Source organism: Mauremys mutica, chromosome 1 (assembly GCF_020497125.1).
Source record: "Mauremys mutica isolate MM-2020 ecotype Southern chromosome 1, ASM2049712v1, whole genome shotgun sequence".
Classification (NCBI taxonomy): domain Eukaryota; kingdom Metazoa; phylum Chordata; order Testudines; family Geoemydidae; genus Mauremys; species Mauremys mutica.
In genome coordinates, this window is record NC_059072.1 from 99450445 (window position 1) to 99475969 (window position 25525).

General features: G+C 39.9%; 1 protein-coding gene across 1 annotated transcript in view; it reads right to left on the reverse strand.

The window, feature by feature from the left end:
• Positions 1-25525, reverse strand: part of POLR3B (RNA polymerase III subunit B) — a 120342-nt gene that overhangs the window by 61161 nt on the left and 33656 nt on the right. Inside the window, exons 11-16 of the mRNA XM_045000041.1 lie at positions 25162-25278; positions 21469-21603; positions 13691-13852; positions 7459-7659; positions 4734-4896; positions 2170-2323 (exon numbers count right to left, since the gene is read on the reverse strand). Of these exons, the coding sequence (XP_044855976.1) occupies positions 2170-2323; positions 4734-4896; positions 7459-7659; positions 13691-13852; positions 21469-21603; positions 25162-25278 (932 nt within the window). The remainder of the gene's footprint in view (positions 1-2169; positions 2324-4733; positions 4897-7458; positions 7660-13690; positions 13853-21468; positions 21604-25161; positions 25279-25525) is intronic.

Genomic DNA, 25525 nt, shown 5'->3' on the forward strand with positions numbered 1-25525 from the left:
CTGATTGACTTACCTATGAACTGTGCACACAGTTAGCCCAAGCTAAACCATGCTTGTATTATTACCTCATCCTCTCTCTCTGCCCTCCCTTCTTGTTTGTTCATCCCTCTGTTGTGCCTTGTCTTTTAGCCCCTAAGCTCTTCGGGGCTGGGAACATCTTTTATTATGTATGGAAGTACCTAGCACAAGGGGGCTCTGATGTGACGGGGTCTTTAGGCACCAACGTTACATGAATAATATAGTAATTTTAGTTCAAATACATAGCTATTTACAGTCTCGAAACATTGTTACCTTTTTGTAAGACGTTCTTGTCTGTGTCTTCCTGCCCCAGCTTGTTTTGGCAACTCACCTCTTTCCCTTCCCTAGCATACTGTTATGTGTTGAATTCAAGCGCTCTCTTTCAAACGTAAATTGTAAGCTTCTTGGGGCAGAAACGTTTCTTTTATGTTTGTCAAATGGGAACTACAGAAATAAGTCAAAATAGCGTGACATGTTTTCTTCGAATGAAAGCAAATAAGTACATCCCATTTGACACCTTTATCTAGCCCAAAGGAGATCGACTTATTTCAAAAGAACTAGTTACAATTAGAGTAAAGCCCTGATCCTGCAATGTGATGCTGAAGACAACAGGGTGCCTTGTGGATACGTATGCACATATTCCTGCAGGACTGTAATCTATGCGTTTCTTATAAAAACAGAAAATAAAAGAAAGAAGAAAAAAGTGACAGTATTTCAAATATACTCATACCAAAGTTGCTAACGTTTTATTTCCTTGGGTGGTAGGAGGGACATTTTTACTTTGTTTTCACTTCTGTTCAGAGTCATCTATTCGAGCCGCAGCTTGTTTTTTAAACTTTGTTTACTCAATTGCACATTTATCTACAATAAGGCTGAGACTTTCAGAGGAGCCAAGAGGTCCTCAAAGCCCACTGAAATGGAGTGGGGATTGGGTGCCTAAAACCCCATAGGCAACTTTGAAAACCTGATCCTAAAAGAGACACAATATGTAATGGATAATTAAGTTATGTTCTTTAGAAGGATTTTGGTGAGAAGTTGTGACAATCAGGGTCCAGATAACCCCAGGGGAGAACAACAGGTTTAAACCCCCAAAATGAGCAAGTGAACTAAACGATTGCATACTGTATTATTGTAGTATAAAAGTATACAAGTAAGGTCTTGTGAAAGCTTGTAATGTTCTGAACTTGATAGTCATTAGGAGATATACATACGGAATGTGGTTATGAATCTATGTATTTATGAATATAGAAAACTGTGCTCATAATCTGTACTAAAACTGTCCTGCTGTAGTTGGAGTAAGTAGTGAGGCAGGGAGGGGATCTCCCCAGGCCAGATGTTTACATGAAACCAGCTTCAAGTAACCATTCATTGTCCAACTCGAGAAGAAACAATGATGGACCACCAGAGTTAATGAGACAACATGGAGACACCCTGGCTATCAAGCCAAAAGAGAATTTTCCCACACTGAATAACCATGAGTCATCATGGATGGGGAGGGTATCTTTTTAAAACAGGCTTGGGACTGAAGTTTTTAAATCCAGAATTTGGGGGGGCAGCCTCGATGCGGGAGGCTGTCCATGAACACTGGATCCTTCCTATAGCTAGGGGATATGCTGAGAAACGGTTAAGGCACTAGGCAACTTATATTAGAAAAGAGTTTGTCTAATAAGGAAGTGTAAAGCCTAATGTTGCATCTTTATGTTTATTTTCTGTGTTACTTGTACATGTTTGCTCTCCTTTATTAGTTGATCTTTGAATCTGTGGTTTTTCTATTAAATGTTGTGTTGATTTTCACCCCAAGCAGGTCTCTGGTGTGTAAACGGCATGGAATATGTATGCCAAAACAAGCTGGTATCTGGGGGGCTGGTTTCACACCTTTGGGAGTAACAAATCCGAGAGGAACAGTTCAAGTGTCTGGTAATTAAGAACTCAGGGAGGATGAATTTGGGGAGTCTTGGGACTGAAAGGACTGTTGGTGTCATCCTGCAAGAGCCTAGGGGGTGAGACCTTATGCTGTGGATAGGTTACTGGTTCAGAGACCTGAGCCATAGCTGCACAGCACAGAGGCCCCCCAAGGTTACAGGGGCAGGGCAGGCAGTGACAGAATCCCTTACCAGTCTGGCTGGTCCCCCAGTCATCACAGAAGTTTACCTGCACAATCTTCCTCCATCAGAGGAAATGTAGACACATCTGTCAGCAAGATTCGTGGAGATTGAAACAAATTCATTGATATAACCTGCTCGCCGCATTAGCCGAAACGTGTGAACTAGTTTCGGATGGTCTCGAATGACACCAAGGATGTTACCTGTTCAAGAAAACGAACATATTTTATATGCTTCAAAATTCTTTTCAGTTCAGAGCTCCTTCCCTTCTTAAACGTGACAGGAAATACCTATAAGGTGAGTCTATGCTGCAGCTGGGAATGAGCCTCCCATGCCGGATAGAGACAAACCAGAGTTTGCTATCTTTAGTGCGCTAGTTCAAGCAAGGCTATGTGGGCATTGCAGCAAGGGCAGTAGCTCTGGCAAGCCATCCGAGCTTGGACTCAGGCAGCTAACCTGAGCCATCACCCGGGCTGCAACGTCCACACTGCTATCTTTAGCGTGCTACCTTGAGCAGAGCTAGCGTGAGTCTGCCTACCCGGGCTGGGAGGCTCACTCCCCATACCTGAAAAATTTCAGCTTTTCATCAAGAAGCCAAAACATTTTCAAGTCAAAACCCCCAAAATGTTTTGGTTTTGTCTGAAAATTTTAGGTTTTTCCTCCAAACAAACAAACAAAAAACCACCACCAATTTCTTTCAAGGAACACAACCACTTTCCACAATAATTTTTGTTTGCTCAAAATATCTACTTTTCCATAGAAACAGTTTCATTCAAAAATTGTCTACCAACCCTACCAATACATTTCTATCAATTTCTCCACAGCATCTTGAACAAAAAATGATGTGCTCATTTCATTTTAATGAATTCCTATTCAGTATGCCTACAAAATTCGCCTTTTCATGTACAGGTAGGTAACGCTTCTGAAGACTCGAACTCAAGGTCTCTTTGGCAAGTGTACGTGGGAGGGACTAACCCAGAAATATTTATGATGACTTAAGAAATTAACCCCCTCCCCCCCCAATATTTACATTAAGGTAACTGCACACAATAGCACTAGAACTTCCTTTTTAAGACCCAATTCAACAAATCATTCATATTTAGCAAAGCATTTAGCATGCATGTTAACTGCTTTGCTGAATAAGGATGGACATAAGCATTTTGTCATCATCTCTGCAGACAATAGCATAAAAATGTACTTTTAAAGACCTAGCAGAATTGAGATCATCATAGAACATAAAAAGAAATGGTGCAGGTACTGGAATTCAGAGCAGTTTTTTTTTAAAATGAACAAACAATAGCTAGAGATTGGTAATGGGATAGGGACCCCTTTTTCTTTGTAGGTCACTGGTTCAAATCTAACATGTGTCAGTGGTCTGCAAGTCAAATTTTTAAGCACTGAAAAAAGCAAAATTGTAGATTTAATAGTGAAAGTCTTTTGCTTTCATTTAATTGTGTATTTTCTATTTTTAGGAATGCTACTTATCTCTGCAAAATACATTGCTACCATATTCCACAGAACCTGTGAACTAGGAAAAGTAAAGGTCGAGTCAGCATTTCTGTTATAAAAACCCCATTTATAATCTAGGTGAAGTGTAACATGTGCATGGTTCATTAGCCTTTACAAAACACACACAGAAAAGCAAAGGAAGTCATTTTACTTCTTGAGGAATCTTTTCTGGAGAGAGGGACAGGGTACAAAAAACAAAAACAAAAAAAACCTTTTGTTTATCTCCATCTTCTAAACCCTGAATTCAAAATGTAAATGAGGCCTTTTTGTTACCAAAAGAGACCAAATACTGGATGTCTGAAAAGTGGTTATTGAATGACAAAGAGCAATTTTATTTCATACCTTTTAATCTGTTAGTATCACAAATGGTGAGACTGATATGATATTAAATGAGGATTTAGACAACAGACTTCAAGTCAATAATGTGTATGTGCATAATATATATTTTTTTAAAGACACATGTCCATCCAATGAGCAAAAAAGAAGCTGGCCTGTTCTCCTAGGTGAATTTTTGTAACTATCCATGATGGTGTAGGGAGTGCTGAGGGTGGTGGACTAGATGACCTCTTTAGGTCCCTTCCAGCCCTACATTTCTATGATTCTAGGATGGGAGTTCTCCCCAACAAAGATTAAAATATTTTTCAAGAGGATAGTAATGCTAACTTTATAACAAAATAAAAATTAGGACTTCAAACCCTGCATAGCATTACATTCCAGATAATATCACAATCGGTGTGGAATTTAAAGCGTGTCCATGTGCATGTTTCATACAGTACTGTTAGGTACCATTTAAGAGCCAATATTTAAGGAGGCTTTAACACAGTCTCCAGTTTTGTGCCAGAAATTCTGCAGCCACAATGAACTGTGGTCATAATTTTTGGGGCATAAACAACAACTACAGATGACTAAATGCCATCATTTGGACTGTCAACTCTTATCGGTAGGAGCAGTGAAGTAGATATCAAAACATTTGCACTTGAAATTGGTACATGAAAAACTCCATTTGCACTTGATTGTGATCAAAAAAGATGCTGAACAGTTTTTAAAGTTTGCCCCCCCTATAGCTGTGTCAAGATGGAGCAAGACTGATGGTAAGTTACATACCATTAAGGAAGACAAGGAACACATTTGGATATGAAAGTTCTTCTCCACATAGTAAGTTTACATCTTCTACTCCAAGGTTACTGGCTAATTTAATAATCGGGCCATCTTCCATATCAGTAGTAATGTGAGTCATCAGAGCTAGGTTTTTAACCAAACCACAAGCCTAAAAAACAAATATGAATAAGTTATTCCAAAGCACATATACTGATGTTACAAACTGCATTGTTTTTAATATAATTCTGTAAGTATGTACAACGTGTATTACAACATAAGTGATAGAAATGAGGTTGGATACAAAATAATTCCCTCTGGGAAAAAATGGCTTATAAAAGGATCTGAGAAGAAAAAAAATAGAAAGTACATTCTAATCATCACACTGAAATTCCATGTTTTTAAATGCAAAATCTTCAATTTTGAATTCTAAAAGTGTGACTGCAAAGCTGCAGCTATTTTTCAAACTATTACAGTGTAGTAGTATTAAATTATGTAAAATACAAGATTATATGCAACTATTTTAATTCCTATTGAGATCAAATTTTATTTTTTTGAAAGGTGCTAAAAAAAAGGTAATAATTGGAGATATACCAATCTCCTAGAACTGGAAGGGACCTCGAAAGGTCATCGAGTCCAGCCCCCTGCCTTCACTAGCAGGACCAATTTTTGCCCCAGATCCCTAAGCGGCCCCCTCAAGGATTGAACTCACAACTCTGGGTTTAGCAGGCCAATGCTCAAACCACTGAGCTATCCCTCCCCCCATAAGTGCTAAACGTATAAGGTATAAAATAGACCTTATTTATCTCTCCATGTAAAAGTTACTCTGAAATAGAATAATGCATCATTTAAAAAAATACAATAGAAAAAAATGACTCAGCATTATTAAAGAATTTGAAAATATGTAATATAGGCCTTTAGTATGGCTGAAAACTCATCCATTCTTTTATCTATATGTAGGTCTGTTTTTATGTTTTTTAAGATTAGGGTTTCACTGGTAAAATTAGAATTAACCAATGTGACAATAACTTGTTAGGATGCCAAATGTATGTTTATATTATTCATTGTAATCAATACCAAAAAAAAGTACAGCGCTAAAATGGCAGCTTTTAAAGAAATCATAACAAAAGCTGTTTTGTCCATATGAAGGTATCTGACATCCCATATGCCATAAAGTAAGCTTTAAGAAAATAAACATCTTAAATTATATAATACTTGGACATTTCAGCAAATCACTTCACCTATTTAATGCAAATGGTTCATCCTGCTTATCTCCTAGTGCTGGAACATCCAGCACTCCCATCAGGCATTGTATCAGAACAATTTACTCCCAGTATCAATTGTTTGGTGAGATAGTTTTATGATTTTGTTGCATTAAGAATTAGTGAAGAAATTTTTCTTCCCTAACTACAGCAGTTTCTGTAATATTCACAAATTATTTACAATAACCTCTTCTCTGAAAGTCTAAGGCTCAGGCTGACATGGCAATCTCACAATAGTAAGACACATCCATTTACAGCATAAAGGGATAAGAGTTTAAGACTCTTTGGACCCTTCAGCCCTGGCTGGTAGGGGGAGCAAGATGAGCTTCCAAAGAGAAGATGGTGTTTGATGTCATTCTGTTGCAAATCCAGATGAAGAGCTCCATACAGAGTCCCACCCAGCTCACCTCAGCCAAAAAGACGTCTGCCATAACAAGAAATGGGGAGTGCAATGAGAGAGGACTGTGTTGGGGATCAGACGGCACATCCCCATGTCCCTTAGCTCTTCACTTGAAGTGGAGGAATAGACAATAGTGTCTCTGAATATGCCCCTTTCAAGCTTTTTTTATTTTTTTTTAAATTAGGACAGTGGTACTTAGAGGCAGCAGCCAAGATTCAGAGCTCCATTGTGCAATGTGCTGTATGCACATATTAAAAAACAGTCCCTGCTCCACAGAGCTTAACATCTAAATAGGTAAAATAAATAATTATTCCCATTTACAGACTGGGAACCAATGCACAGAGAGTCAATGACTTACTCCAGGTCTCACAGAAAGTCTGTGGCAGAGGTGGGGGATTGGTGCTTACTTGCAGCTCCAACTTGTGAATTTTAAAAGAGAAAAAGTTACCAGTCTCCCAGTGGTAGCCTGCCAAATCTAGGCTGTTAGGTAAGCAGGAAGCTGAGGCTTAGCAAGCTGGGCACTCAGTGTTCCCTTGCATCATGCAGCAGGATGCTGGGAGAGGGGCTCAGCTAAGCATGGAAAGCACTGGGAAAGGGGAAACTCAGCTATCTGTCCCCAACTCCAGGAGCAAAAGCACCAGGCCTTCCTCCACTGTGGGAAAGAAAGGGGATAGACCTTGGGGAACAGAAAAAGTGAGAGTATAGAGAAGAAGGAAAGAATGGAGAGGACTTTGTGGATGGGGAAGAAGTAGAGCAGTATAGCAAGAAACTGAACTTCAAGCATCAGCCAAAGACTACAAAAGATCCTAGAATAGGGCAAAGTAGGTAAAACAATGAATTAAGTGCTAATCTCACAGGAAGGTTAGGAGAACTTGTGGTGCTACTGGGAGCTTCACCTGAGTTGTGGAGTCAGCCCTTTGGGGTAATGAAGGGCAATTTCTCTTCCCCATAACATTGTCAGCAAAGCTGATCTTCTGATATAGGGCTGTCTGGTTCAAAAGACACTGTGCCTGCCTCCCTGGGTGTTGGGGGTGAGTGGAAAAGTGAGGGAAATAAAACGCAAGTTCCTTACCTCTCCTTCAGGAGTGTCTGATGGGCAAAGCATACCCCACTGAGATGGCTGAAGAGATCGGGGGCCACTCACTTTTCTTGTCTTTTCAAACTGAGACGAGATTCTTGTCATCATTCCCAGAGCAGATATATAAGACAAGCGGGACAACACCTGTGTCACACCTTGGCGGTCCATTTTGAATCTTTTCAGTGACCAATTTCCCTATACAGCAAAGAAAACATGTATTCTTTCAAAATACTACCATCATTTACCCCTTATCCTGACCACTCATATTTCTTTTAGAGTAGTGACACTCAGACCTCAGTGGTTCAGGAGCCAAATTAGCAATCAACCTTATTCAAAAAAAGCCACAGGAGTTGGAATTCATTGTTTTATTTACTATTTTTATGTATATATGTTATTCTCACAGCAAAATGACTGACCAAGTATTATTTTATCAACTATAATTGGTTAATAGAGTAAAAGCCTCCTGACTGGTTAATAATTAAATCCTCAGTGTTTTACCATCATGTGCTGCAAAGAGTCGCAGGAGACACGTTAAAGAGCCACTTGCAGCTCTTGAGCCTCCATCCCAGTATCACTGGTTTAGAATATTTCTGACAAACCAATTGAGGATCTCTGTATCGCAGATGCTGCGCATTTTAGAAACAACCTTCTACTTCCTTATTTGCATCTACAGATATTCCCCAGGCTAGGGTCTAAATTGCATACTCTATTCCCGCAGCTCCCATTGGCTGGGAACAGCAAATTGTGGCCACTGGGAGCTGCGTGCAGCCGTGCCTGTGGACCATCAATGTAAACAAATGGTCTTGCGGCCCACCGGCAGATTACCCTGACGGGTTGCAGGTTGCACACCAATGTCCTAGAGACTATTAAAAAACTGGGGGCATAGCACTGATCCTGTGGATCTGCGACACTATACCAAACAGAATTTGTTCTGTGTTTTCCAGGAACATTCCAGGAGAATGAACATTCAGTGTGATTAAGTGCTTGGATTGAAGAGCAAAGTCAAATGAGTGTAGACACCATCAAAGCTGTTCTTTTGCTCAACTGAATATTAACATTTGTTCCGTGTCATGTGATAAACTCATTCATAACACTAAGATACTGGGGGGGAGGAGGAGGGATGAGGGGGAGAAATCCTCCACCTTGGCAAATACACACATGTTGCTGTCAAGTAGGAAGCTGACAACAGCAACACCAGGACATTTTTTTTATTTTTTAAAGAAATGTACTTTTGTACTTTATAGGAGTCTTTTAAACCAAAGGAAAAAAAGAAAAAGAAAAAGAAAAGAACCACCACCACACCACGGAAGTGTCCCGGTTTTTAATTTTGAAAATGATTACCTTTGCTATAACCATGTAGAAAAAACACTGTACCGCTAATTCAACTATGCCCAAGTTACTTTTGCCTGAAGGAGACCAATGATCTAAATTTACAACCTGAGCTTGCTGTGCTGAAAATTACCCCAGAATTAGGAAAGGTCAGGACTGCAAAACATTCAATCTCTCTCAATAAAACAGACCAATTTCTTAATCTCTGGCAAGAGTGGCATCACTAGTAATACCTCAGAGAGGGATGTCACTGGAAGCAAACATCAAACAGAGTTTAAGCTAGCTGATGCACTTCCCTCTGGTTGTGACTACCACACCTAGATTGAACAGTTTGGGTCAGGTTGGCATCGGTGGCAATTGCTGTCCTGCATTGGACTAACTGCTCTTTCCTGAATCACCACGTACATGTTGCATTTCCCCCATCTACTTCTCTTCAGTCTGTTAGGGTATGTCTACACAGCAGCTGGGAGGTGCAAGCCTCAGCTTGGGTAGAGCTAGCATGCTAAAAATAGTGTGGCCACAATAGCATGGGCAGTGGCTTGGGCTCACTGCCAGAGTACTATCCTGCCCAACCTCTGCCACGCTGCTATTTTTAGGCGCTAGCTCGAGCTGAGCTAGCGCATGTATGTCTACCTGAGCTGGGAACTACATCTTCCAGTTGATGTGTAGTCATACCCTCAAGTAGGGAGAGATTCTTCTTCATGTTTGAGTGGGAAGGGAGCCAGTGATCCAGCATGAATTTTTGCAATGGTGTCAAGTAGGACTTGGAAAGATCTATGGGGACGAGAGACCCACACTTCATAGTCTGAGCAGATTATGTACAGTTGATTCCTTTGTCATCTGTGTTTGACTCACTAGATCTTTTGGTCTCCAAGAATTCTTCTTAGGGCAGAAACCTGTTGCCTTTGTTGATATATAACAATACTTGCTGGTGAACTTTTAACTGTGACTGCATTTTCCTTGCAGCTGACCACAAATCGGTGAATTAACAGAAGTTTTATCTTGGTCTCCATAATCAGCTCCAAGTCCCTCCTGCATTTGGCTTGATGAGAATGTCATCCCAGATAGGTCAAAATAGATACCAACACTATAGAGGGCTACACTTTCTTAAAGACTCTGGGGGCAGAAAAGAGTCCAATCAGATGTGTGTCTTGTATTGATATGGTCTGTCATAATAGAGCAGAGGAATCTCAACTGTGATTTTCATATAGGCTTTGTCAAGTCTATCAACATCATGATATCCTCAGGATTACTGCAGCTATGGAATGGAATGTCTTTGTGGAACTTCAAATACTTAATATTTTGCTAAGGAACTTCAAGCCCAATATTGCTCTGATATCTTGGGGCCAACAAAGTTATATTACCAAGAGCCTACTTTGTTCCCCCTGTTGGACAGACTCCAACCTCTCTATTGACATTAGGTATTCTATGGCACAGAACAGATTGCAGCATTTCTGCAAATTCCTGGATTTTGGAGACTATATGAACCTGTTAAATTCAGCACAAGGTCTGGGACATAATCTCTGTGGGGAGTTTCCAGAATCCACTTGTTGGATATAGCATGTTCTATTTCATTTTGAAAAGAAAGATTCCACCACTAATTATGTAGGTCTGTTTACCCTAGCTGTCATCAAGCTGTCTGGTATAGGACTAGCTGGTTGGAAATTTGGCATACATATCCTTCTCTGCTGTATCTTCCTCAGGATTGCCCTCTGTTGAAACCTGTGTCCTTTCTGGGGAATTCTTTCAGTAGATGCTAGTAAAAGAAATTCTTGACTTAGTTTAGGACCTAGTTGCCTGAAATCACTTCAGAGGGTGGTTTGTTGGGCTTCTTAAAGTTAGAGTTGTTACTATGTTATTCATTTTCTCACTGTCCAGAAGACTGAGCCAAACCCTGTGGCTACTTTGCCTACATATCTCCGAAGTGCAAAGCTATTTCCTGTCTGTGATGAAGGACATGACCAGGACACTTGGTGATCAGACTAGATTATTTTGTCTTTTGGGATCTTAGTTCAGTTCCTTAATTTAGACAATGGCTGCCCAGGAGAAGCAGGTGGAAACTGATGAAGCTTGAAGTAAGGCACAATCTTACAATCCATAAGGTCCTTGTGGAGGAAGTCCTCCTTCATCAGGAATGAAGTCTTGGATGTGGGCCACCACCTGCTACATCTACTTTGAGTAGAATAAACGAGTAATATTTTCCTTCTGAAGTGCACAAAACTTGCCATATTGGTATTAGGCAATCCTTTTCTAGATGTCCCTAGTCTCTGAATGAGGTTTTCCACAGAGGCATGAATGGCATTTCATGGTACTTTGGGCAATACAGAATAAGCCACATTGTGGCTACAGGATTCAACTCCTCAGTCTAAGTTTGGAGGTCAAGAGCCACAATTACCCTGGGTTTCACAGACTTGAACATTTCAGGCAGGAAGAAATACTCCTGTGTTTCTTTAGCAGACTCTTGCACTCTTATTCAGACAATACCTTCTCCTCACCGAATGAGCTGTCTGAGGAGCAAAACCTTACTGAGGAAAGGGTGGCTGCATATGTTCCACCTTTTGGCTTCCTTAAGCCTTTGGTCATTTAGAATGCATGTATTTCTTCCTCACTCTTTCTATTACAGAAAAGAAGAATCCCATTGACTCAACCTCAAATTCTGGTCACTCTGACTAATCCAGTCACTACTTGTTCTTCTCCAGGATCTGATCTTGATAGCCCACTCTGTGTATTCTTGCTCTTCATCCTCACCTGAGCTGGAGAAGAATAATTCTCTTGGCAGGCACTTAAATGAAGGAGATGCAGCCTAGTTTGAGGAGTTGTATGGACCTTTAGAAACTATGCAAACCTAACACTGTCCAGAAAAATGAGTGGCAGGTGACAGTATGTAAATGTAGATGAAACAGTACAATAACATTCCTATAACAAATAAGAAAAGCATGGTCTTTCAGAGTAAAGAGACTCCTGGTTATGATATATCTTTTCATTGTCCCAAGAGCTTGCAAACATACAGATTTAGAAATGTTTAAGCTTGTAAAATTACTGCATGTTCCACTTATTCCTCCACCCCTCCTTTTACTTTTGGAAAACTAAATATAAAGTCTGTAGTAAGCATCACTGAACACCACGCAGATGGCTGAAACAGGAATGCTATGGATTCTTCTACATGCTGTGGGTATAATTATGAATCTGCTGATCTATTCCATGTTCTCAGGGATTATCCTTAAAAACTTTCTGGTGAGATTTGTTCTACTATAACATGAGTCTTGGAAACAGAACTTGTTTAGTTTCCTGAAGAGTATACAATGAGCATTATTCCTGGGAAATTATTTCCAATGGTTCAGAGCAGATGGCTTTTAATTGCTTATGTGGTAGTGGGAAAAAAAAATTCTTAAGACAGTGGAAGGAGGAAGAATTTATAGTATATGCACTGAATAGTTGGCAGATTTATCTCTGTCAGCCCAAATGCAAAAACTGGCATCTGCTAGAAGAAGCCATTAGGATTTAGAAGACAGATCTGTCAGTCTTTTTTAGTTATTGGCATTATAAGATTTAACTATATTTGGTACACTCAAAACTAAACACAAGATTAGCTTTATAATTGGAATCTGCTAGTTACAGACTAAGATGTTTTTGCACGTGATTTGTAGTGCCAATTTTGTTTTTAAAAACTGAAGAAAAACTCAATTTGATGCGAAGCAGAAAAAAAGACCAAGAATTCCAAAGGTTGTGCAATATGTATTGAAAGTTATTTTTTAATTGTTAACTGTTAGTCTACTTTGAATTAATCTATTTAAAAAAAAACAGAATTAATTAATTCAAGGATTTCAAAATGCTTCACTATTGTTAGCTAAAACTCAGTGTCCCTCATAGCAACCTCATTTTACAGTTGGGTAAACTGAGGTTCAGATCTGGAGTTGCATCATTGTGCTTTCGCAAAAATAAAAAGTACCTACTTGAATTTTGTTGAGATGGAAAACAGCAAGCAACTAGAGATCAAAACACCCTAAGAAGCTCATAGAATTGATCTTGTTACCAGCTTTCACCCAGTTCCCCTAAGCAACTCTAAGTTGTTCAGAACTTCTGAGTTGTACATCTGAACAAGGTTCACCTCTGAGCCCAGGTCCTTTTAACCAACAGAAAACAGATACATGGGCTCCAGAGTAAACTACATGTTAATATTGAAATTAATTACTTCTTTAGTTCTTGGATCAATAGTATTTAAAAAAGCACCTAGCAGCTTGCCCAGTTTTATAAGATAAGTCAACATCAGACAGAAAGAGAACACAGAAGTCCTAGTCCCCTGGTACAACCAGTAGACTATATCATTACTCTTAATTGCAATCACCTGTGAACAAAAAGAAGCATGGTCCCTTTAAAAGGTCCAGAGCTGTAGCAGATCTTCAGTTTTACTCAATTTACAAACTAGAGCGGGTTGAAAATTTGAGGTTTTGAAACTGACTATTTTATTTTTTGCAAAAAAAAAGTCAACGTTTTTTCTGCATTTTTTCAACCAGCTCCATCACAAATATTGTTGTTTGACATCAGATAAATCTAGGCACCAAGTATTCACCATGAATCACTGATGTAAACAAGATGTTTTTTGATAATTTAAAATGTCTTCGTTCTCACTGTTTGTTTCAGTAGGACTTCAGAGTAGTATACATTGATGTAAATGTATTATGTTGATCATTATCTCCCTCTTAGTGAGCTCTTAGAGCTTTATTCATGAGAGAGTTATCACTTGAATCTATAAAGAATATTAATAGCTTTGTTTTCATGGACCAAGGATACTGGAACCACCAGGACAAAAATAACTCACCCCTTCATCCCAGCCACCACACCCCCTACTAAGGCTGATGAGAAACCCCACCAAGCAGCAATAAAACATAGCACTTACAGTAGAGATGGCATTTACCATGCCATTGGTGATCTGATCTTGACGCATATGCTTCACTACATCAAACTGGGCTGCTCTCTGCTTTGGAATTACCTGATCAGCAATCTTTTTCATTTCAGAGTTAAATTTTTTGAACAAATCTTCAAAGAGAAGGGAAAGAAGCTGCAAAACACAAAAAAACTGGTTTTAGAGTGAATAGTGAGTGACTTTTCCTCTTTTGACAGACCAAAAAATGATGCATTTTAAGTCATCAGTGCTTACTAATGTCAGCTTACTAAAAAGGATAAAAACTGTATGTTCAGTACCTAACTTTTTGGTGAGAAGGCTTTGTTTCTCTTCATTAGAAGAGAACAGAAGACCAGATTAGAAGTAATTTCAAATCAATGAACAGCCCAGCACACCTACTCTTTTTTTTTATTTGTCTGCGTTTCTCCTTCCCCATACTTCTCTTTTCAAAATTGTGAGCCTGCACTAGCCATGTATTGATTAAAATCCATTTTTCAACCTGGTTACGTTGGATCTCATGAGATCAACCACCACTAAGGTGTGATTCTCCTGATTTCCTGACAACTACTTTTCAAGATTTAAAACGATGGCTGTATAGAAATTTGACTGCCTTAACATCCAGCCCCGGACTCCAATGCATGAGCAGGCATCCTCAGAGAAGGACGGAACCGGAAAAACCCTCTTAGGGATTCTACTTGTACAAACAGCATCCCCTTTCTCCTCCCCAGCCCTCCCTCCGAAGGACACCTGGGGAGCAGGGAAGAAAGATGCTGTGTGCGATTGCCGTTGCATGGAGTACTTTTAGAAAGAACCCCAACAATACGGATTTTGAGGGTGATGCATGGCCAGCATGGTCAGACCGAAGCAGGGAGGGGGAGCAGACAGTTACCACAGCTATTGCAGATAAGAGTTGGGACAGGTTCTTTCCTTTCAGTGACTCCCGGCCAGCTACCAGGAACTGCCTGCTTCCCCTCTGGCTGCAGCTGAAACTCCTTTCCCTCATTTCTGATGGTGTAGATCTGAGATGAGCTAGATTTGGTACTCTCTCTGATGTACATCTAATCTCCCGTTATTCTGTAAAGCTACCTAGCCTTGCTGCCATGGACAACTGATCCCCAATTTATGCAAGTCTTCATCTAATTCCATATTTATTGTCTATATTCAAGTTGCTCCTGCAATGTGCCAAACCCTGTCCACCCACGGAAAGATATAATCACTAAAATGAAGAGCCTACAGGTGGGTACACGAGTTACATACCAAGGGGATTGGGATAAAACACCATGGTATAAAAATAACTATTCAACACTGCTGCTATTTATTGGTTCCCAAACCCTCCTCTTCTTCATATATGCTCTCCACGTATTTTAACGTTTTATACAATGATTTCTTCTGCCTTTTGTCTATTATGGAGATGTCCTCCATGATCTGAAGGGGTTTTTTTTGTTTGTTTTTCTTTGCTCTGCTATTTGATTGTTTTCACAGCTTTCCCAACCTCCTCCAGTAAACACTAGTGGTTTCCCAAAATACCTAAATTTGCATTAAATGATACACTGTCAGTGTTTACAACGATTAGTTTTTCAAACAAGCAGTATAAATTCTAAAACTTGGCAATCCTATTCTGGGATTCTGTTTTACAGCAACTCGAATGTCAGAAAGACTAAAAATGCACTAGCTACTGAATGCCAAAAATGGTAGTTCCCAGCATACAAAACATTGTACTGTTGAATAAACTGGGTAATCAGCAAGCACAGCTAAGACATTCTGGAGTCTACTGCATAATTTAATTTCTGTGTGTGCAGAATGAAACTGAGTTATAACTGTCACCTCTGAACTGCACATAATGCCACTGCCTCCTCCCTTGCAAGCACAGAGCCAGCCACTCACTTCTCTCCCAAAAAGAAGGGCCACCCATTCTCGTCTGCCATCTTTCCACCAACATACCCCACCTAGGCTGCCCAAAGCATATGATCTATGCACAGTCAAAAGTCACTGGAAATCATAACATCATAACATTATCAGGCTTCCATTTTGCTGACATCTTAGATGAATCACACCCAAAAAAACAGAAGCATGTAAACTTCAGAAAGTCATTTTAAATTCACAACCTTGATGTGGTCTAACTTATAGGTTATCAGTTCAACAAGGAGTCTGAAGACTAGTAGCTTTAACAACAGCAGCCTGAGTGATTTCAATACTGTGGTGCTTCAGGAGCACCAGGACATTTAATAAAATCTCTCTCTCTTTGGAATCAATCTGAAGATTTTTTTTTTTAAATGTTTCCAAATTAAAAGTGATTTTCCTGAAACAGCTGAGTTCTCCAAAAGCACAACTCAAGCAGCTGAGGACAAGATTGTTACAAGCTTTAGGATCCTGAGAGATCCTAATGCCTAAACCCTAGCCCTTCTCCCACTGAAATACAGGGCAATACCTGGCAAATACCAGGCTTTGAAGACAGCAGGGTTGGGTACCCTCGACTAAACTCTTCACGACAGGGAGAATATTTTCTTATATCTATGAAGCACTATGTTAGTTAATGCAAAAATCACTTAGATTTACCTTAGCACCTAAGGTTGAGAATTTAAATAACCTGAAGTAGTAAATAAAGTTAAGGTTCCTACATCATCAGACAATTACAGCTCTTAGCAGTAAAGGGGAAAGAGTGACTGCAAAGTTTCAATCTACACATGTGAAGTATTTACTTAAACCTTCCTTTTGAATAGCCAATGTCTCTATTTGATTTTGCGTTTCAGGGAAAAGATCTTCCTCTCATCTTGTTCACCATATATTAAAGGCCTCAGAGGGTATGTCTACACCAGCAGTTCTCAAACTGTGGGTCGGGACCCCAAAGCAGGTCGTGACGCTGTTTTAATGGGGTCGCCAAGGACTGTAATAGCCTTGCTGGAGCCCAGGGCCAAAGCCCGAGCCCCGCTGCCTGAGGCTGAAGCCCAAGGGCTTCAGCACCTAGTGTGTGTGTACTGGGGGGCCTCAGGTTACAGGCCCCTCGCTTGAGGCTGAAGCCCTTGGGATTTGGATTTGCCCCTCCCCCTCTCCTCCAAGAATGGTGAGGCTCTGGCTTTGGCCCTGGCCCCCCTGCCCAGGGCGGCAGGGTTCAGACAGGCTCAGGCGAGCTCAGGATTCGGTCCTCCCTCCTGGGGTCATCTAGCAATTTTTGTTGTCAGAAGGGGGTCGCGATGCAGTGAAGTGTGAGAACCCCTGGTCTACACTGTAATCAAAGACCTGTGGCATGGCCACAGCTGGCTTGGGTCAGCTAACTCAGGCTTGTGGGGTTCAGGCAGCTGGGCTATACAACTGCAGTGTAGACGAGCAGTCTCAGGCTAAAGCCCATGCTCCGAGACCTTACATCGGGGAGGGCAACCTTTCAGAAGGGTTGTGCTGAGTCTTCATTTATTCACTCTAATTTAAGGTTTCATGTGCCAGTAATACATTTTAATGTTTTTAGAAGGTCTCTTTCCATAAGTCTATAATATATAACTAAACTATTGTTGTATATAAAGTAAACAAGATTTTCAAAATGTTTAAGAAGCTTCATTTAAAATTAAATTAAAATGCTGAGCCCCTGGACCGGTGGCCAGGACCCGGGCAGTGAGAGTGCCACTGAAAATCAACTTGCGTGCCATCTTTGGCCATAGGGTAACACAGGGGTAGGCAACCTATCAACAGCAGAGGATTAAAAAAAATCATACTAAACTCTTGACAAAGTGGTCTGCTGGATAAATATCATCATCTCTTAAATCCCTTTGGAGGCATCTAAACAACCTTAACTCTGCAGGGCAATCATGCAATAACCTTGATAAGGACATTTTAGTGTTTGTGTACATTTATTTTTAAAGTCATTAGGTTTTCCCTCCCCTCTTCCTCTCCCCACTCCCATATAGTATCACTACAGAGGCTGTATGAAACCTCTGCATTAATCTGTTATGAGAACTGGGACCAAAAATAACATGTTGACACTGGGTGCAAAAATTTTTAAAGGGCCCATTTTTAATTTATTTTAACTAATTAACAGATTTACTTAAAATTTCCCACAAAATTCATTCTATACCCAAAGAGTAAGTGCTATCATTTTGGGAAGGATACACTGTATTTTTTTTAAGTACATAAGAAAACGTTTGAATCTCTGCTTTAAGGGCTTGTCCACACACTATGGGGGGCTACAGCAGCTTACAATGGCACCATAGCTATGCTTTTGTAACCCCATAGCATGCCATAAATAATCTCCTTCTGTTACTATTGTGAGTTTCTGTCACTGTAGTAACTCTGCCTCCCTGAGCTGTGGTACACCTAGGGGAATGGAAATATTCTTCCATGGACCTAGCCGCATCTACACCAGGGGTTTAGGTTGGCATAGCTACAGCTCTCAGGGGTCGGAGTTTTTCACACCCTTGAGTGCCGTAGGTACATTGACCTAAACCCCAGTGTAGACCAGGCTTTAGTGCAAAACTCAAATCTTGATTACAGAGCCACAGCTGGTGCCTCCATAACAACAGTTGCTTTTTGGCTCAAAATCATTCTACTTAATTTTAAGTCATACAGACCATACTCTTAGGGAGGAAAATTTTTAACTGGAGTCTTCAAAGTTATACCCCTTTACTGAGAACGATGTGTGAGTGGGAGGGAACAGTTTTGCAATTTGTCCCCCTGACAATTTTAAGGATCAAGGGGCTTGAGCCAGCATCCACTGAAGTCAAGAGTATTTCCGTTGATGTAAATTGGCTTTTGAGCATACCTTAAAATGAATGTCCAGTAAGAACAGAATGTTTTAATTAGCCGACTAGAAAAATATTTTCTGCACTGAACCTGCTGATTGAAAAACAAACACTACAATTTCACTAAAATCTTCCAGTGCCAGGAACTGTAGTGAATATGGACACAAACCAAATCTCTTTTTCTTTGAGGTAATAAGTAAGTTACATCTTAAGTACACAGACTTTAAATTTTCCAGCCTAAAAGCCTTACACACTTTGCTAATTTTTGTACTTTCACAGCCTCTCTGTAAGAGCAGTGAATATCTGCAAAACAACGTCTCACAATAACCACATTATTTAGGTCAAGAGTAAGTGATTAAAAGAAAAGGGATGGAATGCCAGTGATAATATTCAATACATTTCAGAGTTAGTCCAAGGCCTTTCAGCTAGCTTAAGACAGGAGCACTAAAGAGCAAATTATATTTAAGAACAAAATACTGACAGCTCATCAATTGATTGAAAATCCTAAGGAAAAAAATTAATAAAGAAGTTAAGCTGCTGAAATACAGTTTCACCAATTAGCTTAATGTCAGAGAATTCTAATTAGGCGCCTTGAGATTGTTATTTAGTGTTTAAGCCTTTAGAGTGCCAAATTCTCCTTTTCACACAAACTGGTTGCAAAATTAAAGACATTAGGCGGCCTTAATTATATTATCAGAACAGCTGGGATTAGGCAATCTCTGAAGTCAAGGCGGTATTCTTTTGTCACAGGGTAGAAATCCCTTGCTTTCCAGGGTGCCGGATTTTGGTGCTGTTCCATATCTCACCCATACAAAGCTAGCTGCATTAGAAACAAAAAAAATTGAGGACAAAGAACAGAGTAATGCTCGGCAAATAATGAACACATTAAGGAAAGAGAAAAGGTAGGTGAAAAGATTAAGCCTGAAATCAGTAGGTTTTGCTAACACCTCTGCTGGCACCTGGCCTACCAAGCCTCTAGTGGCAGAAAGACTATGAGAAAGCTCTGTAAACCAGCTTGGCTAGTGGATACAACTCTGTTATCTAAAGCTAAAGCACATTTCATACTCCCTTGTCCCATGGGGTGTGAAATTAGCAGCTATTGTTTTCACACATTTTTATGAACACAATGCCTTTTATGTCTTTACATTGTTTAGACCGCTATGTTTTCCTCTTCACATGGGGATGCTCTTTTTTAATTCAAATCTTTAAGCAACAGGATTTTTATTCCAGAAACACAACTAGCATTTTAAAAATCTCTGCCCGTTTAGTTACACAAACTTCAGCTAATTGTAAACATTTTAAAACTCACTTAAAGAAAAAGTGAAATCTCATCCTGTGCTTTATTTTATTGTTTTAGTCCCCAAGTACAGGTAAATCAGGCTTATGCTGATAACATGTGTTTGGGGGTGGTGGTGGGGAAATGTTAGAGGAAAGGGCAGAAAGGGGAAACAAATGCTCAGCTTCCAAGGATCATTTAAGAAATCCCAAGGGAACTAAAACTACTAAATCAAATGGTACAAATATATGCAATCACTGCAAAGCTATCCATGATGAAATAACTACTATGCACTGCCTTTGTTACGATGATCTTCTGCAATTAAAAAAACAAAAACACTAAAAAAACCTTTTCCATTTAATTTAATTAATTTTTAGAGAGAGAAGGTAGGAGAGGTAATATCTTTTACTGGACCAACTTCTGTTGGTCCAGTAAAAGATACTACCTCACCCACTTTGTCTCTCTAATATCCTGGGACCAACATGGCTACATTACCATTTTAACCAACTATGGCAGTTTTAACATTTGCAACCAGAATGCTTTTGTTTCAGACTGCAGAAAGGTTCTATTTATGTTTTCTGTGATTCGACTACACCAAGGCAAATAATCAACTTGCAATCTCTATTTAGGTAGGATGGATTTAGTGGCAAATTAATGATTGCTTTTACTGGTTAAAACACTACAGAACTACAGCAATAATGTTACAAGTTAAGGCTGCAGTGGTGCCTTCATTATAACCTTAAAACACTCGGTCAATTTATAATATTCCAGGGGGGGAATTAGGTTTAGGCTGAAGTTGTTTGATGCTTGTGTAAAATCAGAAAGAATTGTGTTAGGGAGGAAAGTTTGGTAAATTTTTATTAGCTGTTTGAAGGGCATTTTTTACATTATGGGGGTGTGTGTGCATGTGCGTGTGCGCGCGAGAGAGACAGTTTTTCCAGTTTGCCTCATTATATACATCAGTCTAAATTCTTCATGTATGGTCTAAGAAGATACAGAGGTGGCACAACATAAAAACACGTGTACTCCTTAAGTGCTGTTATATACCTGAATACACAGTTTTAATTTGTACCGAGTCAAGCAATGAAGTCCAACCTCAATCTAAACTACTTCCTCATCATAACTAAATAATAAAATGTAAAATAATGTAAGTTATACTAAGGCCTTGGTAGCTAAAGAGGTCAATATCCTAAACTGTAGACATGTAGACAACTAACCCTTTTTATTAGGAGCAAGCAAGGACATGCAGCACAGAGCTCATAGCCCCGAGGGAGGGGAGCTAAGGCTGCTTTAAGCCATCTTTGCACCTTCCCAATCTGAGCTGCTCCTGGGGCTGGAGAAACCCCCAGCATAACTCAGACAACCCAAGGGGCTTGTCTAAGTTATGGCAGTCTGCTGGGGCAGTTCTATGGGCTGCAGTACTGCCCCAAATCTCTGCAGGCCTGCAGCACATCCCTGATGTGCCCACCTGCCTCCAGTCCCAACCCCCACACCAGGGCTTTCAAGGGGATCCACAGAAGACAACCCTTATAGCTGTCTTCTGCAGTATGTGTACCTAGGGAGTTCTCCTACAGCCAGCCTGGGGCTATTAGGGCCCCCTTACACCACTCCAACCCTATTCCCAGGTGTAAAGGGGCAGAGTGAGGGTGAGAATCTTACTTCAAGTGTTTTATATTGTTTAAGACCCAATTCAGGGAAAGCATACCTCGACCCTACATCTTTTTTAAAAGTAAAAACAAAAATCACACCACCCCAAAGTGGGGACCCACCTGCCCAGCCAATTCCAATCGCTTGTTTCCATAATAGTCTCTGTCATCTACTTTGTTTTCTCCTTGGGCCAGAATTACCCTGCGGACCATCACTGCTGTGTAGATACACTTGGCACGGAAATGAAATTCTTTTACCTGCAATTGAAACGGTTAGAGAAAAATGTTGATATCACAGGACCAATTGTGCTGTTCTGACTTAAACCAATGGGGAGTTGAGCCTGGGTGAAGACTATAGAATGGGGCTTGTTTTACATTATGAAAGCCACCAAGAGAAACTTTAAATGTATTAGGAACATTGAAAGAGAATTTAAAATGAAATAGATTGGAATAAGTATGTATGTCAAATATGTTGTTATGGCAATCCTCTGAATTGATATCTGATATTGTCTAGCTATGAAGAAAAAAGTTGGCAGGAAATGGAATAATTCAATACTGTATTTTGTAAACATAAGCAACTATTACTAATGAATTAAAACAAAATGTTTCCTTCTATTTGAGACGTATTCACTTATTTCAACTACACTGGAAATTAAGACACATTGCCTGCCTGCCCCCCACACACCCCCACACACATGCCCATAAAGCAAGTTTCTGTCCCATATCCCACCAGTAAACTCAATCCTGAGTTAGGAATCATTTATTTTCTGTTCTGTTTCAGATCTATTTCCCAAACAGATATTTTTCAATTGCAACAAGGAATAGCCTTCAAGACTTCCCATTTCGATTTAGATTCAGCTTGAAAGTTATAGTGTCGGAGGTATGACCAAATCTACATTGACACCCTTAGAATAAGCGGTGAGAATTTATCTTCCAAAAATCACTTATTTCCCACCCCCATGAATTGGATACACTCTCCTTTCAAGTTCCTGCACAACAACTTTCTCTCCTGTGTAGAAGGCTCGATGGAGCTCCATTCACAATTTGAGAATGTTGTTCCTTGATCCCCCACTTGTAAGGCTTGAGGTTTTCCAGACTACATCTCTCAATCCAACAGCCACAGAATCCTCGTTTTGTTTTAATCAGAAGTGAAGCCATATGCAATCGATACATTGTCCGGTCATCACTTTAAAAATACTCATAACTGGGAAAATAGATTTTAAAATCTTCATTGGAGAGAGGAGGACTTTTCTGTTCTGTATGTTTTTCAGATGTTAGCTATTATACTAGCAGACATCAATAGATTCCCAGAAGAAACGTATGTTTGAATGTTCCTGCACCATTTTTTTTAAAAGACTAGCAATAAAATATTGTTTTTAGCTGCCCCCATTCCTCATAACTGTTCTAATCAAGGAACATGGAAGCCCTTCCTGTGTCACTTGTTTTTCCTCTACAAAGGAGACCTTTGTTGCAAATACCACTTCACTTGGGAAAAAAATAGTTACATTTGAATATTCACATTCAAATAGACAAATTCTAATTTAGCAACTACTGATCCACAATACAGTTCACCTCATCACACTATTTTAATAAAGTTTAGGCTCTCGCACAGAGCATGCTTGGAAAAAAATCCCTGCAAAATCAAGACATATTTGCTGGAGGACTGTTTTATCTCCTCCACTATACTTACTCAATCTTTTCTCAAGTGCGAGGAAAGAGAAAGCTACAGAGACACAGTTTTATCTTTTACTTAACAGAAAAGGATACGATTTCTTCAAACACCTATTTCACAAGCGAGCTTTCTCCCCTTTAGAAACAAATTGTGAATTTATTTATCTCAAAAGTGAATGTTTGTACTCATATGATGCCACACTGATGACACTTTCTCCCACAGAGGAGCTACAGTACACACAGATAGCCCAAATCTCTCCTCTTGTCCTTTAATACTTGCTAGGAAGACTACCTCTGGGGCAAGAGGCCAGTGTGCTCTACATTCTTGACTTCGCTCATAATTGCAATGAGTACTAATTATGGTGGTGGAAAGTCTTCCCCTATAGGGTTGGCTGCTATGAGGAGACTTTACATCCACTTTTCTGTTGAGAAGCCTGGAATGTGGGAACATGGTGACTAAGGTCTCAAAATGGAGACCTCTTTCCTTCCATTTATCTCAATAATTATACCGCACTCATGGAAGTGGCATTTGAACTGGTATCTAGGGCTTCAGCTTAAGGCAGCAGACCCTCCAGATGGAAAACCCAGTGCTAGGGAGTCCATATAAAAAGTAATTAAAACAACACACAAACCAACCAGTTCAACATTAGGTTTTTCTAGCAGTTCTGTTCAGACAGACTTCTAAAGATTTATTATTCTGGGTTTGTTAGTGTAACCCACACACCTCCTGGGTGTGGTGCTTTGTCCCATCTAGTGGCACTGAGACCACTTAGAGAGACAGGCATATGGCTTTTAGCCCATGCATTAAGATCTAGAGGTCCCAGTTCGATCCCGCCTGATGACAACTGGGGTCTGTTGGCATTACAAGTAGGGGCTCGTCTGGGATTTCAACTGAGAAGTCTCTGAAACTCGGGGTGTACGTCCTCAGTTAGGGGAAGTATGTAACCCACACACCTCCTCGGTGTAGTGTTCGGTCTTATCTAGTGGCAACAAGGGAGAGAGAGATTAATGAGTTTGCTCTGCAGCCTTAGCTAAGAGCCACATGGCTTTTAGCTCATGCAATAGAATCTCATGCATTTAGTTTCAGAGGTCCCAGGTTCGATCCTGCCCACGGATGAACGGGATCTGTCGGTGTCACATTAGCTTGCATTTTTCCACTTTTGTTTTTGCAATACCTTCATTATGTCTTACATGAAACAGGAAAGTCAAATACTAACATTTTCTAGTCTATACCATTGAAAGTGGATCTCCAGAGACATTGCCAAGGGCATTATCACAAATACATATAAGTACTCCTCCTTTGAATCCCTTTTCAATACCCACTTCTGCCATGACACCTACAAGGTATCAGCCAATATTTAATGGGCAGCTAGGAAAAGTAGATAGTTATATAATTACAAAAACTAATTTAAAAACATAACATTGTGTATAAAAATTGGCATTTGATAGTCTCGCTTCCCCTACTCTTCATATGTTGCTCATCTTCTTAGATTGCAAATTCTTTGAGACAAGGACTGTGTCAATCTCCGTTTACCCAGCTGCTATCACAGAGTCCTAATCCTAACTGGGGCCCTGGGGTGCTTCTCTAACATAATTATACATAATTTTTAAAAAACTTGAAAATTGCATCCTTGGTGAGCATTCCTCCCAATGTTGAGACACAATTTCCCTTCTTCACTTTTCATCATTCCACCTGTGTATTGGTTTGCAAACAGTATTGGAAAGCAAACAGTAAAATAAATAAATATATTTTTAAAAACCATTGTTTAAATAGACTGAGATTAATCTGTTGCAGTTCAGGTTAGAGTCGTACATAGCAGTTTCTCCCCTAAAGTGTCTGCAAGCTTCAGAGGGGATGTCATTAGATGAGTATGTGGTAAACGGAAGAGCTCTACTTAGTGGGCTCTGAAGGTCTCCTGGGCACTTCACTGTTCTTTTTAAGGTTTTACTTGTCTACTACTATGAGATTCATTCAGAACTCAGCCAAGTTCTAAAACAATTTCAGCAGGCTCTCTTCTGAATGGGAAAGTGCAACATGTTACTTAAAAATTTCAGGCATTGCATTAGAAGTCGATTTATACTAGTGGAAAACTTGTTTCACCCCCCAAAATAACATTTTTTCAAGTTAAGGGAGACACTACGTACAGGAACATGTGTCAGGATGGTTGATGCTAGCAGTTCTCGCGCTTCCTCCATCTTCGTTTTCTTTGGGCCTCCCCACATCCTCTGCCTTCGTACCTTGTTTCCTATGTACTTTAATGCCTGTCAAGCGAGTACCACAGGTGTGTTTAGTACTAAGAATGTCATCTATACATGTACACAGATTTTTCACAATCATTGCAGTTTAGTTATTTGTCAGTGGCACAGCTACATAGTGAAGTCACTGAAGTGAAAAACACAACGTATTTTTAAATAAATACCTTTCATTCATGAGCATCACAGAAAGCTTCATAGGCAATCAACTTAATATACATAAATGACAAACAACATACTGTATGTTTCAATATTA